General features: G+C 39.2%; 1 protein-coding gene across 12 annotated transcripts in view; it reads right to left on the reverse strand.

Moving 5' to 3' along the window:
- The window catches only part of KMT2C (lysine methyltransferase 2C), a 244175-nt gene that overhangs the window by 114018 nt on the left and 114470 nt on the right, over nucleotides 1–15687 (reverse strand). For all 12 annotated transcript variants that reach the window (XR_014796194.1, XM_084897474.1, XM_084897473.1 and 9 more), the window contains exons 7-9: nucleotides 14947–15109; nucleotides 6455–6626; nucleotides 4591–4705 (exon numbers count right to left, since the gene is read on the reverse strand). Coding sequence is in view for 11 of the 12 variants with exons in the window: in XM_084897474.1 (XP_084753600.1) it covers nucleotides 4591–4705; nucleotides 6455–6626; nucleotides 14947–15109 (450 nt within the window). In the remaining variant the exon portion in view is untranslated. The remainder of the gene's footprint in view (nucleotides 1–4590; nucleotides 4706–6454; nucleotides 6627–14946; nucleotides 15110–15687) is intronic.

The following is a 15687-nucleotide window of genomic DNA, read 5'->3' on the forward strand; positions in this document are numbered from 1 at the left end:
TCAACTCCCTAGCTGAGCGCAGCGGGAAGGCCGGTGGGCGTACGCACGGTCGGCGGCAGGTCTTCGGCCGGCGCTCCGGCGGAGAAGCCCGCTCCTCCGAGTCCAGCCAGCGCCGGGCCCGGAATCGCCGGAGGCCGCAGCTCCGACCTCACAGACCTCAACCCCTCCCTCCCCGGCGGGCACTCCCCGGGAGTGTTAAATGGCGACGACCCCTCCCTCCCCTCCGCGCCCGCCCACGGCCGGAGAACCTGGTGCGGGGCCGCAGGTCCACCTGGCCCGGGGGCGGCGCAGGTGCTAGGCTCGCTCCGCGCCTCCTCCCACGCCCTGGCCCGCACTCCATCCCGGGACGGTCCCGGCGGGCTCGTCCCCCTGACAGGACCCCCGCCCCCGGAGGACAATGCCCCTACCTCTACCCTCTGGGCTAGCGCCTCTCCCCTGCTCAGGCCTCCACACCTTTCCGTCTCCGGAAGGAGCCTCCCCGGGCCTGGGATCCAGGGACCTCGGCCACCGGCCACCCCGCTGGCGGAAGGGAAACCTACACAGGCCCACTGGGAGGGCAAATACAAGGACCAGGACAGGGGTCCAGAAACGCATTCCGGAGTCCATAGGATAAGAATGGGAGGCTGCTGAGAGCCCACAAATGTACTCTTGGAGGGCTCTGTGTTTTCTGAGAACTTAGGTTTCCAGGGGAATGCTACCCTAAATCATTAAGAAAGCATTAACTGGCCTGCAAGGTGCTGCAGTGCAGGTCTTCATACCTGCGCTTAGCACTGTGACACTGTTAGTCCCAGGTGCTGTCAGGTAGAAAGAGGCAAGATCTGATCCAAAGGCGGAGATGCTTGGCGGCACAGGTACCTGCACCGCAGCCCTCAGCTGAAGATCCTCAGACTAGCAGAGGATTCTGTCTCCATTCACAGCACGTGGCAACAGCAACGCCCACAAACAGCACGCCAGTAACTCACAATGAGGAACTGCTGTTTCATATTTAAGCAACCACTGGATCCGTACCCACCACGGTGCACCTGTGAGCACACCTGTGAGCGAAGCTTCTCAGACCTACCCAGTGACACTGATTACATCTAAAGCTCAAGGGCTGCCTGCTGGCGGTCTGAATCAGGAAACACGGTCACCATATATCAATACTATTTTTATAGAAATACCTACACAAAGGCATTCTCAGAACCAACTTTACTAAAGCCAAAGAAACCCAATGTGCTGAACTGGACCTGAGATAGTAAGTCTACTAAACCGAGACTTGGCTGTTTCATTTCAATGCAAAACTATGTGTTATGTAAAATGAATATTTACTCTCTAAATTCTATTTAGTTTTATTTTTAAAGTCACTGTAATTACTGTAGGTAAAAGAAGTTGATTCCTAGCTTCGTGTCTGTTCTATAAAATTAAGATTATAATTTTTAAAACTCCCAGCATGAGGGGAGTGCAGACACTCGAGTCTCCAGGTTTTTACCATCTACATCAAAGTATTGGGTCGGCAACTAAGTAATTGCGGGTTTCACACATATATGGCTTCAGTTGAATTTTTAGGTTTGCAGACGTAGTACAAATGTAAAACACATTTTGTATTTGATAGTTGGCTATTCAGCTGTTAATCAGTAAAAAAAGTTTTTTGATCTGTTTTGTAGTTTTTGTTTGGCGTTCGTTGAAAAATGGAAAATCAAAAGGAACATTTTCGTCATATTTTGCTTTTTTATTTCCGCAAAGGGAAAACGCATCGCAAGCTCATAAAAAGTTATGTGCTGTTTATGGTGACGAAGCCTTAAAAGAACGGCAGTGTCAAAATTGGTTTGCCAAATTTCGTTCTGGTGATTTTTCACTCAAAGATGAAAGACGCTCTGGTCGTCCAGTTGAAGTTGATGACGCCCTAATCAAAGCAATAATCAATTCGGACTGTCACAGTACAACACGTGAGATTGCAGAGAAGCTTCATGTATCACATACATGCATTGAAAATCACTTAAAACAACTTGGCTATGTTCAAAAACTCGATACATGGGTTCCTCACGAACTGAAAGAATCACAGTTAACGCAACGCATTAGCAGCTGCGATTTGCTAAAGAAACGTAATGAAAATGATCCATTTTTAAAACGACTGATAACTGGCGATGAAAAATGGGTTGTTTACAACAATATCAAGCGGAAAAGATCGTGGAGCAGGCCAGGTGAACCAACTCAAACAACATCAAAAGCTGATATTCATCAAAAGAAGGTTTTGTTATCAGTTTGGTGGGATTACAAAGGAATTGTCTACTTTGAACTCTTACCACCCAACCGAACGATCAATTCTGATGTCTACATTGAACAACTAACGAAATTAAACAATGCAGTTGAAGAAAAGTGGCCCGAATTGACAAATCGAAAAGGTGTTGTATTCCATCATGACAATACAAGGCCACACACATCTTTGGTCACTCGGCAAAAATTAATGGAGCTTGGTTGGGATGTTTTGCCACATCCACCATATAGTCCTGACCTTGCACCATCTGATTACTTTTTGTTTCGATCTTTACAAAACTCCTTGAATGGTAAAAATTTCAATAATGATGATGATGTCAAATCGTACCTGATTCAGTTTTTTGCTAATAAAAACCAGAAGTTTTTTGAACGTGGGATTATGATGCTGCCTGAAAGATGGCAAAAGGTCATTGATCAAAATGGGCAATACATTACAGAATAATGTTATTTAGTTCCATGAAAAAATTGTCTTTGATGTTTAAAAAATCCGCAATTACTTAGCTGCCGACCCAATATAACATGAAAATAAGACTCAGCAATATTTCTGATAATTCTAGAGAGCAAAGCCCTGCTACCCAGTCCAGCCTGGCAGCCCAGGGAGATGGACAATGTGCAGGAAGAAACATTACACTGACATTATGGGAGACCTGAGTTCTAGTTCCTACTCTGCCTTTGCAAAACAGTAAACTTGGACGACTTAGGCTCTCACCGGCTCTTAATCCAGAATTTATGAAACTATACAGATTTCAAAAGAAGCATGTGAATTACTTTTATGATTGATTCAGCCTAGAGAACATTCAAAGAAAGCAAAGAAAGGTCACAGTAAATATCTTTGTAAATATCTCCTAAACTGGGGGGGCAAAGGGGGGGAGTCAGTTGAGAATTAAAGGTGGGCACACAGTGGAATATATAAATCTTATATCATAGAAAAATGTACACTTGAAACCTATATGATCCTATTAACCAAAGTCTTCCCAATAAATTTAATTTAAAAAATTAATGGAAGGAGTTATTTTTACTTTCTACTTTAAATATTTAAATATTTTGTGCTCCCATGGACAAATAATTTGTTTACCTGATACTATACTAACTCTCCCATAAGTAGAGTTGTCAGCCAACCTATAGGTTTATGGAGACAGAATCTCAGGAAGCTTAAGAGACCAGCATGGAACACTCGGAGTCATATTTACCAAAACAGATGGCAGAACAGAGAATCACTGACTCAAAGAATATCCAGTAAGAATTAAAAATAACTGCAGAAAGACTGATTGTGTTAAATGGAAATGATTTGACTGAATGTGGTATGTATGATCAATAATGATGTGTATTATTATGTGTACTACCAAGCATAGTACCTTAAGTGATGAAAAAATGGAAAAAAATGTCTATAGATCTTGTCTAACACTTAAAATCCAAGAGAAACTTTACACAACACCAAAAAAAAAAAAAAATTAATATCTAAGTCAATCATCACTTACTAAAACCACCATGGGGGAGGCACAATATGCATATACATATGCATATATGATAATTCCAAATATTTGATACAAGTGTTACATACATACATATATACATACATAAATATATGTACATATGAAAAATCACTGTAAAACCACCTAGAAACTTCCCTATAAAAATGTAATGTATTTTATCTCTGGATTTTAAATTTTAAAAATATATCTCTGTTTCAGTATCCTCATATGGGGATACTACCAATTTCAGACTTTCTGGGAAGATTAAAGATAAATCATTAAAAAAAAATTTTTTAAGCCATAAATACCTATACGTATTAACAGATTCAGCAGCATTTTATAACAGCCTAAAGTTGCAAACAACCCCAATGTTCACCAACAAGCAATTCAATCAACAAATCGTGGTATCTCCACTACTTGGCAACTATATGGGTGAATCTCAAAATAATTATACTGAGTTTTAAAGCCAGACAAAAAAGAGATCATATACTATATAATGTTCTTTATATAAAACTCTGGAAAATGCAAACTAATGTACGGTGAAAGAAGGAAGGTTGCCTGGAAGATAAGAATGGTGACTGGTGAACAGTTGGAGGAACTCACAGGGGCACCAGGAAATTTTTAAGGGAGATGAGTATGTTTATTATATTGAAGGTGATAATGGTTTCATAAGGGTAGATATGTGTCAAATTATAGACTTTAAATATGTACACTTTGTTGTATATCAATTATGCATCAATAGAGCTGTTTATTTGAAAGGTGATGGCAGTGTATATAAATTTGCATAAGTATCCAGTTTGTCTGCTCTATATATTTAAAAAACATACAAATGCTGATATTTTTCTTAAAGAAATAAACAACTTACTTTGCATTTCCAGCCATTGGTTGGTACTGATTTCATAACTGGTTGAAGACAAAAAGTATGATACCCTTTGTCACACGTATCACACACTAGCATCTTGCTATCTTCTCCCGATTGTCTAAAAAATAAGATAGCATTAATGATGCCTGACCTTTAAACTTATGTTTATAACATAAGTAATCATCTAAAGAATCAACTCTGGGATTGCCCAGTTCATCAACACCTCAGTGTCTGTCTGTCCCTGTGCAGATAATGACAAAGGCAACCCCTGGATGTGACAGCATTCGTCCCCAGCTCCCTAAAGGCTTTTCCTACTGTTTCCCACTGAAAGCTCGCCTAGGGTGAACCTGCTTTAGGCATCTGGGGATTCCGCAGAGAAGGAGAGGTTACGGCAAGATGCCTGACTACCACATACTGTCCTCTCTTGGGAAGAAGCTCTAACTGATAGTTGATGCTGAAGGAACACCCTTCATTCAGCACAGTGAACTGGGAAGACACAGTCATAATACTAAAAGGAGGAGCAAATTTGGCATCATACCTATCTTTATATTCAACTGCTGTTTTTCTAGCTATCTGACTCCTGAATAACTTAGACTTGAGTTCTGTTAGTTTCAGGTACAAAATATGAATAATTACCAAAGGTTACTCTGAGAATTAAGTAATTCTGGTTGAAGAGCTTAGAATACTCATTAAGCAGCATGTACTAAATAAATAGGTATAAGAATAACAATCTTATCATTATTAAGAACTATACTAAAAATAAATATCTGCCTTGATTCTTGGCTATTAATCACTCTCAGAAACTAAGAATTTAACTCAAGAGGACGGGAAAGAAAAACTGGGGAATTCAAGAAGAGTGGAGAGAGGAAATGCTGAATTAAACCTGGGGGAAATAGAAGTAAAACGGAAGATGGGTTAGTTGGTCTCCAGTTATTTCTTATTTAGCTTAACAAATTCTACATATAAAATTGCATATTTTATCTCTTCAGCTACATGGAAAGATCTCATATACGTAAACGTACTCTTTCCGTAAGTTCTTATAGTCCCTCCCAAGAAACTCGGTACAGATACAAGGTACCAAATAAATATTTACTGATATTTTCTTTAAATTTTACCAAAATATAATAGCATTTGGCCCTACTTATTCCACATAATTCTGAGATACTGATGCTTTAAGAAATTAAATTATGAATAAAACAGACTGGTGGGCATAATTTCTCCTAGTTACTAAAGTCCATAGCTTGTAAGTAATTTAAAGACTGCTATAGATGCAGGTAACAGCCCCAATTTATAATGCTAATTAGTAGCATGAGAAAATACCGCAGAAAAGACTGGAGAAATGACCTAAGGATGGAATAGAACAAAGGGGAAAAGATCACCCCATTGCAATGTTTAAATGACATGCGATACTTTGTTTCAGTGTTATGGTGACTAGGATCTACTGACCATAACCGTCTTTCAGAGATCCAGATTTTTAAAAGAAAAACAATGATTTTAGTATAATTGTTCTTCCTGGAAAGGAAGGTGACTCACTTTTGGTAGTTAGATTTATTTTCCTATTAAATCCTTTCCCTAGTTTCCCTCTAAAGAAGTTGCTTTAGTTTTCTAATATTTATTTTAAATTGTTAATATCACTCATTTAAAAAATTGTTGGCAAATTTAAATGAGCTTTTGTTTAGCCTTTTTTCAAAGTAATATAAATGTTAATACACATCTAGCATTTATTTCTTAAGACATGATGGAGGCGATGTGAATGAATATGGCTGCAGTCTGAACAAGCTTTAGCACATCACACAAACCTCTGATACCTACAAATAGGGTCTCTCACAAACTCAATACACACCTGTGAGTTGAAATTAAAACTTACTTGCAGTTCTGGCACACTTTGCACTCAGGACATTGCCAACCTGCACGTTTTAATGGAGTAACCGCTATATCCAGGCACATTCCATGATAGTGCTGACCACAAGTAGTACAAAAGAACTGATCTAACAGGTCTCCCGGGCTGTCGCACACTGCACAGTTTGCATCTTCCTTTGCTATAATTAACAGTAAAACAATGAAATTGTTGTATAAGAATTTGATAATTTTCTGACTTTACAATTTAAAAATCACTTTAAAGGAATTTGCATGGTAAATCTTTCAGACACTTTAAGTTATCTACATTGAAGTGATATCCAATCAGAATATGGTCTCCATAGAAACAATGCAATATATTTAATCTAAATGTAATCACATTCAGTTTAATTATCTGGTTTTGCAATTTGTGCCTATGTGTACTTGAGACCAAGCAGTTCTGATGTAGTCTTATATCCCTAGTACCAGTGACAATGCTGGGTGCCTACTCAATGCTTCACATATGCTGCTGAAAGGACCACCCAGGAAAATATCAACTGAGACGTTGGTAAAGTAAAACAAAAGCAAAAGCAAAAAACAACACCATTTTATTTGGATGTTAAATATATTCTGAAACTAACAAATAAGAGACAAAAAATTAAGAAATGTTAATATCCATTAGATTAAGATGCTTCTTAAGCATAAACAGACTAATTTTTATTTTAATCAAATAACTTTTAATTCTGAAAAATACTGTATGAGGGAGAACATTGTAGAAGGAAGCTAACATTCATACCCAAACACAATACTTCATTCACTATTTCGATATTCATCTATGTTAATGGCAAGCTGTTTTAAAAAGCACTAAATTATTTATAATTATGGACATCATCTACCTCCTAAATTTAGATAAAAAGAAATATTGCTTTTTAACAGTTCTTTTACCACTAAAACAAAAATATAACTGTAAGAATAAACTGCCTTGCCAAGTACATAAATTCATTCACATTACAAAATAAAGAATAATGTTTTCTAAAATCATACCAATCTGATATATCTCCTATATAATAAAAGCCTTAGTGTCCAACAGTTCATTTGACCAGTCGCTATGACATACGCTGACCACCAGAGGGGCAGATGCTCCATTGGTAGGTTACCTGCTGCTGGGTCCGGCTGATCAGATGTACGTGGCTAGATGGGCTGGAGGATATGAATGAATATAGCTGCAGTCTAAACAACCTTTCCACAGTCTTTCCCCAGCCCCAACCATGCACCGGAGGGGTTCCTCGTCCTGGCCTGGATCGTTTGGCAATCCGGGAACCCTGGGGGGATGTCAGAGAGCCTGTTTCGGCCCAATCTCTGCAGGCCAGGCTGAGGGACCCCACCGTGCATGAATCTGTGCACCAGGCCTCCGGAGTGCATGTGTACACACACACACACACACACACACACACACACACACACACACTATGCCTATATTGGACACTTAGGGCCTCAATTAAATGGTCTGATTAGCTGATTACCCTAGGATTGTTTATAATCCTATATTGTTTATAATCGTATATATAATTTTTTTCTCTTTTGTATTTTGAAGGTTTGGTCAGTCCTCTCTGACTACAAGTCCTTTCTGCCTTCTTTCATTCCCAGTTAAGCATTTTGAAACAAGTAACAATCTATTCCATTTCCTTATACCAGTCAGCAAACTGGTTTTGTGGGCCATAGAAGTCTCTGGTGTAGACACTTTTGTTTTTATTTTAGAGGCCTTTTAAAATGATTAAAAATAAATAAAATAAAATAAACCATTTGTAGCCTGAGGGCAGCACACACATGGACCCTGAGACTGAGATGTACGCGGTCCCCAAGCTGGACCCTGGTGGCTCCACACCCACCATTCATCCGAAGCTACTTTAATAAGGCTCCCAGGGTCACTTTTTAACCTTATCTTATTTGCATTTCTCGGCATTTGTATTACTATCTAAGTCCATCCCAAGTAAGATTTCCCTTCCCTGGGCTTCTAGGAAGGCCTCTTTCTCCTGGTTTTTCCGTAAGTCCCATGCCTCCTCTTCCTCCTGGGTTGGATTTGTGCCTCCCTCCCTCTAAATGCTTTTGTCTAGTAGGATTGCACCCTGTTCTTTCTTTTTAATTCCCCTTGCCTTCTCTTTGTGATTTCATCAACTCCCATGATTCCAATTCCCCAATGGTTATCACTAGCCCCAAACTTCTTTCTAAACCCCAACACACTATTTGCAAGTCTTCCTAAACTTCAATAGTCAGATGTTCTAAAAATATTCACTTAATGCCTCTAAAATAAAACATTTAAAAAAATCTAACCGCTCCCCGCCCTCTTCTCTCAACCAGCATTAGTATCACTGTTGACCCTTTAACTCTTCCCTGACTCAACACAGCCACTGGACACCAACAACTTTCTCGGTCCCTGTCCTTCTATTTGGACGTCTGGGTCCTTGCACTCCCTGCTGTGGTCACTGCAATGTGTTCTGTACGAAATCCCTGCATATGGCTCTGATCTGCTCCCTAAATAATCTAATTATGCATCCAACTGGTTATGCCCTGCTGAAATTAAAACTGCGCCAGTACTTCCTTTTTCACCTAAAAGTGAAAAAATAAAATCTTTCTAGTATGAGGCAAAAAAGAAAAACACAAAACAAAAAACAATTTCCTCCCTTTCCAACTGACTCCCAGGACCACTCACCAATTCCTGGTCACATCAAGCAGTTTGCTATGCACGAAACATACACTGAGTGGCCAGATTATTATGATCTCTGAAACGCACAATAATCTGGTCACTCGATGTATATCCTATATAATAAAAGGCTAATATACAAATTGTCCCCTCAACCAGGAGTTCGACCAGCAGACAGGCTAGCCAACTGCCTATGTCCCCTCCTCTCTGGCCAGGCTGGCCGGACCCCACCCATGCACGAATTCATGCACCAGGCCTCTAATACACACATATACTGAGTGGCAGATTATTATGTGTTCAGTGATCATAATAATCTGGCCACTCAGTGTATGCTGTTGCTCAGGACACCTTCTATTCCCTCTACATGAAACGTGGTTCCCTTGTTGTACCCGAGCCCATTCCAAAGAGACCTTCCAAACTCTGTTCAAACATTGTCCCCAAATATAAAATATTACCACTCCTAAGCAACTATGTGCATAGTTGTTAAATATTCCTTTCTCCGTATGCTTAGAAGAAACTGTTCTATAATTAATTATAACACAATATTGTGCTCCCTTGAAGGGCAGGGACCTTATCTTTTTGACTTTGCATCCTCAGCTGCCTACACAAATAGTCTTATTAGATATATAGTTTAAGTAAATAACTTGCTTCTAAAGTCACTTTTAAAAGAATCTTTGAGCCCTAGCTGGTTTAGATCAATAGACAGAACGTTGGCCTGAAGACTGAAGGGTCCCAGGTTCAATTCGGCCAAGGGCATGTACCTTGGCTGCAGGCACATCCCCAGTAAGGGGTTTGCAGGAGGCAGCTGGTCGATGTTTCTCTCTCATCGATGTTTCTAACTCTCTATACCTCTCCCTTCCTTTCTGTAAAAAATCAATAAAATATATTTTAAAAAGAAAAAGAAAAAAGAATCTTTTGATTGATAGGCATTAATTTAAAAATGGAAATGTCATAAATTAGTTCATTTTTTAAGGGTGAATTGTTTTTCTTAATACTCAAATGGAGTGTCAATATTTACTCATTCAAGCTATGGACGTTTAAAAACTAGTCTCAGATATTTGCTACCCTCAGAACATACAGAAATTGGAGCAAGTACTGGACTCTGATGATCAAATACTCAATTCATCTTTCTATTGTAATTTGCCAGGAATACTGTCCAAAATGGGTCCATGGAACTTCCTAGTGTTTGACTCTGACACTTCCACTTACCACGACAGCAACCAGCCAATGTGGCTACAATGTAGATTCCAAAAATATATTAGGGGGAAATGTCTACTATCTCAAATATTTTTTATTGATTACATGACGAAATATTACTATTTTGTATATACTATTTAACATGACCACTAGAAAAATAACAATTACTTCTGTTGCTCAGAGGATATTTCTGTTACACAGTGAGCACTGTTTTATATAGCAAAGCCCATTTGACACCTAGATACATGTGTGTCACTATGGCAGAGATAACTTCATTCTATTACAGATTCCAAGAGTTTCTTAATGACAATGCTGTCATATTGTTTGATTAGTGTGGAACATTAGTAGCAAATTAAACGAAGAAAACATCCACAGGATACACTGGGTCCAGAAACATTTACTTTATGATATATAAAAATAATTAACAGCAAAAAAAGTGCTACATAATTAGTTAATTCCAACCACTGCCAATCCAGGAGAAGATACATGCAGAAACCCTAGCACTGCCTCTTACAGATCATGCATAAGAAGATGATACTACTGGACAGCTTAAGTGTCTTGTCTCATGTAAGTAAATGTCTGCACACCACACAGACATTAAATTTGAAGCAATAATCAAGAACTATGTGAGATTTTTCTTGAAGCAGCTGGAAAGCAGAAGAGACTGGGGGTGAGACTGGAGTGAATTTGAGAGGACAGGAGTGAAGTCCAGGTCACTGTGGCTCCAAAGGCCACGCTCTTCATTCCTCGTCGACACTGACTCCCAGGGGGAGAGCAAAGAAGGGGAGAACACCTGAGCTTGTACAAAAGCAGCAAGTGCCAGCACAGGCATAGAATGAGGAGGGTAAATGATTGGGGAGAGAGAGAGGAAGAGGGAGAAAAAGCAGGAGAAGCAGAAAGATAAACTTTGGACAAGGTCACTTTCTAAGTGACAGCTGTGACAAGAAAAGATGGAGGAAAAGGCAAAAACAATGAGCTCAAAGTAGAAGAGAGCTTATCATGGATCCTTCAACTTGGTCAAGTTGGAAGGTAAGACTATACTGCTTACCGGTGTCTAGAAGCACGTAAGAATAAATGTGCTGGAGTAAATAACAAGTGAGAAATGTCAAATTGATGTCAGACAGCATCAGTTTAAGAAGGGCTACATCAGCGTGGCTGCTGCTGGATCAACAGCACCCACCATCGACGCCGTCACTGCGGGCAGAAAGAACACTGTGCCAGGTGGCTGGCCTACCACAGGGCGTCTCTAGAAAGAAAACATAAATCATGGATGCTGTCCAGAGAGTCTGGCCCTTACAGTAGGTAGGTAGGCAGGTAAATAAGAAAGAAAGGCCAGGGGACTGACAGAATGCAAAGCAGAAATATAAGCACTAGCGAGAAATGAAGTTTGGAGTTAAAAGTTTAACTGAAGTAAAAAAAAAAAAAAAAAAGCTGAGTGGTGGCAATAAATACACTGGAGAGGGGAGATGACAGAGAGAGAGAAACAGAGAGAGAAACAGATAGACAGAGAGAAAGAGAAACAGAAAGAGAGAAAATTCCCACACTTAAACCTGCAAAGGGTCACACTGCAGACAGTCACATCAAACCCCGCCCTGTGTGACCTAGCCTGTGTTCATCAGGGTGTTGCCTCTACTATCCTCCCAGCAGACACGATGGCCCAGGCACAATGACCAGCGGCTGTCCACAGCTATGCCACGCTCTTTCCTCAGGCCTGTCAGTGTTGCTCCATCTGCCTGGCTGCTCTCCCCACTGATCCTAGCTGGCGCCCTGAGTTCAGCTTTCCCTAGAAGGCAGCGCACTCCTCAGGAAGCACACTGGCCGTGTCTCCGCGACAAGCATTCAGTGGAAATTTTCCAGACAAGGTTCATGCACATCATCATGACAATAACGCTGGAGGTATGGCCAGCCTCTATCCGTGACACAGAGCATCCTGCAACCGCTTTCTACGGAGAGTCCTGGCCTTGCTCACTGACCCTGTCTTTGTTGGAATTTCTTTCTAATGGTGTCCGTGTCTTTGTTAGATTTGTCAACTTGCACAAAAAATGTCAATCTTACTCCTAACTCAGCTAACTATCACTCTAACAAACTGCTCTACACTTAGCTGTCAGTATTCAATGTATACATATAACTTGAGCTTTAGATAAGAACTAAAATCACTACCTTTTTGTAAAGCAATTAATATAGACAAGGTCCGATGCCACATGATATTCACTGACTAGTGTCTTTTCACTTATCCCCCATTTGTGAGACATAAAAGTTCTGTACTTTGTGCTATGACACACAATTAAAACAACTAGAAAGATTTTATAAAGACTACTGCATAGTCTTATATATTATAGAAATACATTATATCTCCAATATTCTCTATATTCTTGGATTAAGATGGATGGTCAGGAAGTTATGTATTTAGACTGCATTTTTCAAAATCCCCAAGAAATTGAATTGTCTCGGTTGGGCTTTGATTTTATACCACTTGCTTATTTTGAGATCTGTTTAAAAAACTGCCCTGTGGAATTTGTTTCTTACACTACAAGGCAGCTACTTGGAGACAATTTTAACACTGCAGTATAATGTGTGCATACAGTCTCCGTATCAAGTGAATTCTTGTCATATTGCTATGAACCAGGTAACTCTTCTTATTGATTACTGGAAAGCTCTGAGGCCTATTTGTAGTTTAGGTTTAGGAAGTGTGTGTTTACTGGGTCCTGGCCTCACCATTACCTTCGTGTTTATGCCACCCGTATTTTACAATGGCCAAATTTCCTTGCTTATTTTTATTTTATTTTATCCTACCATTCATTGTGTTTTTATGCATCTCCATAAGTCTATTTTGGAACAAGGAACAGTACCAATAATCTCAGAATATCTTTTGGTTTTATGTTGTCAGCATGAACCTTTCACTCTAGGATGAAAAAGGATGGCAAATCATCTCACCACAGTTCTGACACGGCATTACTTTACAAAACAATTTAAGATCTCTCACACATAGATGAAGTCTATGCTGTGAGAACACAGTCTGCAGCACAGAGCAGTACAGCCATTAGGCAACAAACACCTAACATCAGAAACAGTCACGGAAAAGTTTACACACTGTTTACTGAGCTCTAAACGTGACTAAATACAAAAGGCTAAGTAAAATTCAGATTCTTAAATACATACACAATTGTTTTTTGTGTAACGAACCACCCAGAATGCAATCAACTCTTACAACTGGCATCGTAGCTCGTGCACCTGGGGAAGTAATTCACTGCACGAGGCCGTACATAACAACGCCGGGAGAGTGGCTGTGCGTGAATGTTCTTTTTCTCCCAGATCTCAGTGTGTAATCCAAAACATTCTTAAAACTTCAAATCCCTCCGCAGCCTAAATACAATTTGACATTTCGGTTTGCCTTACCTATAATTTACACCTGTATGATGATTATACATGTAGACACAAAATAATTTTAACTGAATATAAAATTATACTACACAAAGATAAAAAATAATGATTATGAAATCTAACTGTACTTGAGAATACTTCAGTTTATGCCTCATAAATATAGATAACTATATTTATGTTTCACAGAGATGAAAAAGATAGGAAAAAGCCTTTATTAACATTGCTAAGAAATAAGTAAAGCTAACAATTAGATTAAAAAGATTGAAAAAAGCATTCACAATGAGATTGGAAATTCAATTTAAGAGGGGGAAAAGATGCCAAAGTATACATGCTTTTTGGAAATTCATAGAAATAAAAAGGTAAGATCTCTGTTTCATGACAAAGACTGCAAAGAATGCTAACTTTCTGTACAACATGAAATTCAAACATTTAAGTGTTTTTCACTTTAAAAAAAAAAAAATACTGTCTGGAAGAGAAAGGAGAAAGTGCAAGTGTGGTTGCAGCAAACAGAGACAATTCAGAAGCTACAGGGACAGGTCCCACGAGGACCAGGCCGGTCTCAAGCCAAAGGTCTGTCAATAGCGTACCTCTGCAAGAACGCCTGAGTTGGAGATTTTCAACCTTTTTCATCTCATGGCACATAAACTAATTACTAAAATTCTGCGGCACAACAAAAAGTGTATTTTTGCCTGACAAAAAAAAAAAGGTATGGTTTTGATTCATTCACACTGGACAGTTAGTGTTGTGTTGGCTGTTATCATTTTTTAATAGGACAAACTAAGGGAAAAGAGGTCAGTGCCCCAACTCAGTAGTCAGATTTTGCATGTTTTAAAAGTCCTTGTACACATGGTTGAAAAATTAGTCAATCATCTTCTAATTTTCCAGGGGGTGCTGGATGGTTTTTAGTGTAAAAGACACTGAATACTGTTTAACTTTTTAAAGGACGTACTTTATAGTGCATATTAAAATCCTATATGTTCAGTATTTCTATTTTTTTACAATGTTTTAAAAAAAATTTAAATAGGAAAAACCATGTAAACAAAGTAACTTTTTGGCTTTAACTTCAATGAACCTGTTGATTGATAACAGATTTCTCCAAGGACCTCTGGCAAGGATCCCTCAGATTATCAAGATTATATAAAGTTATTTTCTAATCCAAGCAGAGTAACACTCAGGGAAGTGAGGACATGCAACACTGAGAGTACATGGCTCACATGTAAGAATGTGCTAAGTGCGCTACTTACATCTTTCAGGAGCTTGGTCGATGTGCTCTGGACAAAGAAGGAAGAAGTGGCTGACATCCTGGAAGGTGCCCGCCCCCACAGCACAAGGGTAATGGTATGTCTGTGTACATTTCTCTTCACAGCATTTGATAGTGGCTCCAAGGTGCTTACAAAATGCACATCGCTGAAGGGGGAAAAGGGAAAGAAATTTCTTCATAAAACCTGGTAGAGAAACATTCAAATGCAGGGCTAGGAAAGTATTAAAAACCTTTGTACATCACTCGAAAAACTGAAGTTACAAAGTTAGCATTTCGCTTTCCCCACTGACTTTGTACAAATAAATTTTTTTTTAAATCAGTAGTATGCTTAAAAAGACAGGTTTCTAGTTGAGCATTATTTTAAGTGTTTAAATCCTATCAGTAAACAAGTAAAACGAATATACAGTATAAAACATCTTTCACCCTGCCTAAAAATCAATAGGAAGTAAACTAGTCAATCACAGAGTAGGTTAATGAGGGACAACTATATTGTTCAATGCAACAGATGGACACATTTCATTGTGGTAATTCATTTTAAGTTTCTTAGTAAATGCTAGGAGTGTAAAGAAAAATTAGGTCATGAGTATCTCCTCTCCCCTCAGTCCCACCAATTTCACTCTGCTGCTACTCTCTTACAAGCAGTAAGAGCAAAGAAATAAGGCCCCCATGATCAACAGAGTAAGTCTAGGGCAGGGGTCAGCAAACTCATTAGTCAACAGAGCCA

This window comes from Pipistrellus hanaki, assembly GCF_964339955.1.
Source record: "Pipistrellus hanaki genome assembly, chromosome: 10".
Lineage (NCBI taxonomy): Eukaryota > Metazoa > Chordata > Mammalia > Chiroptera > Vespertilionidae > Pipistrellus > Pipistrellus hanaki.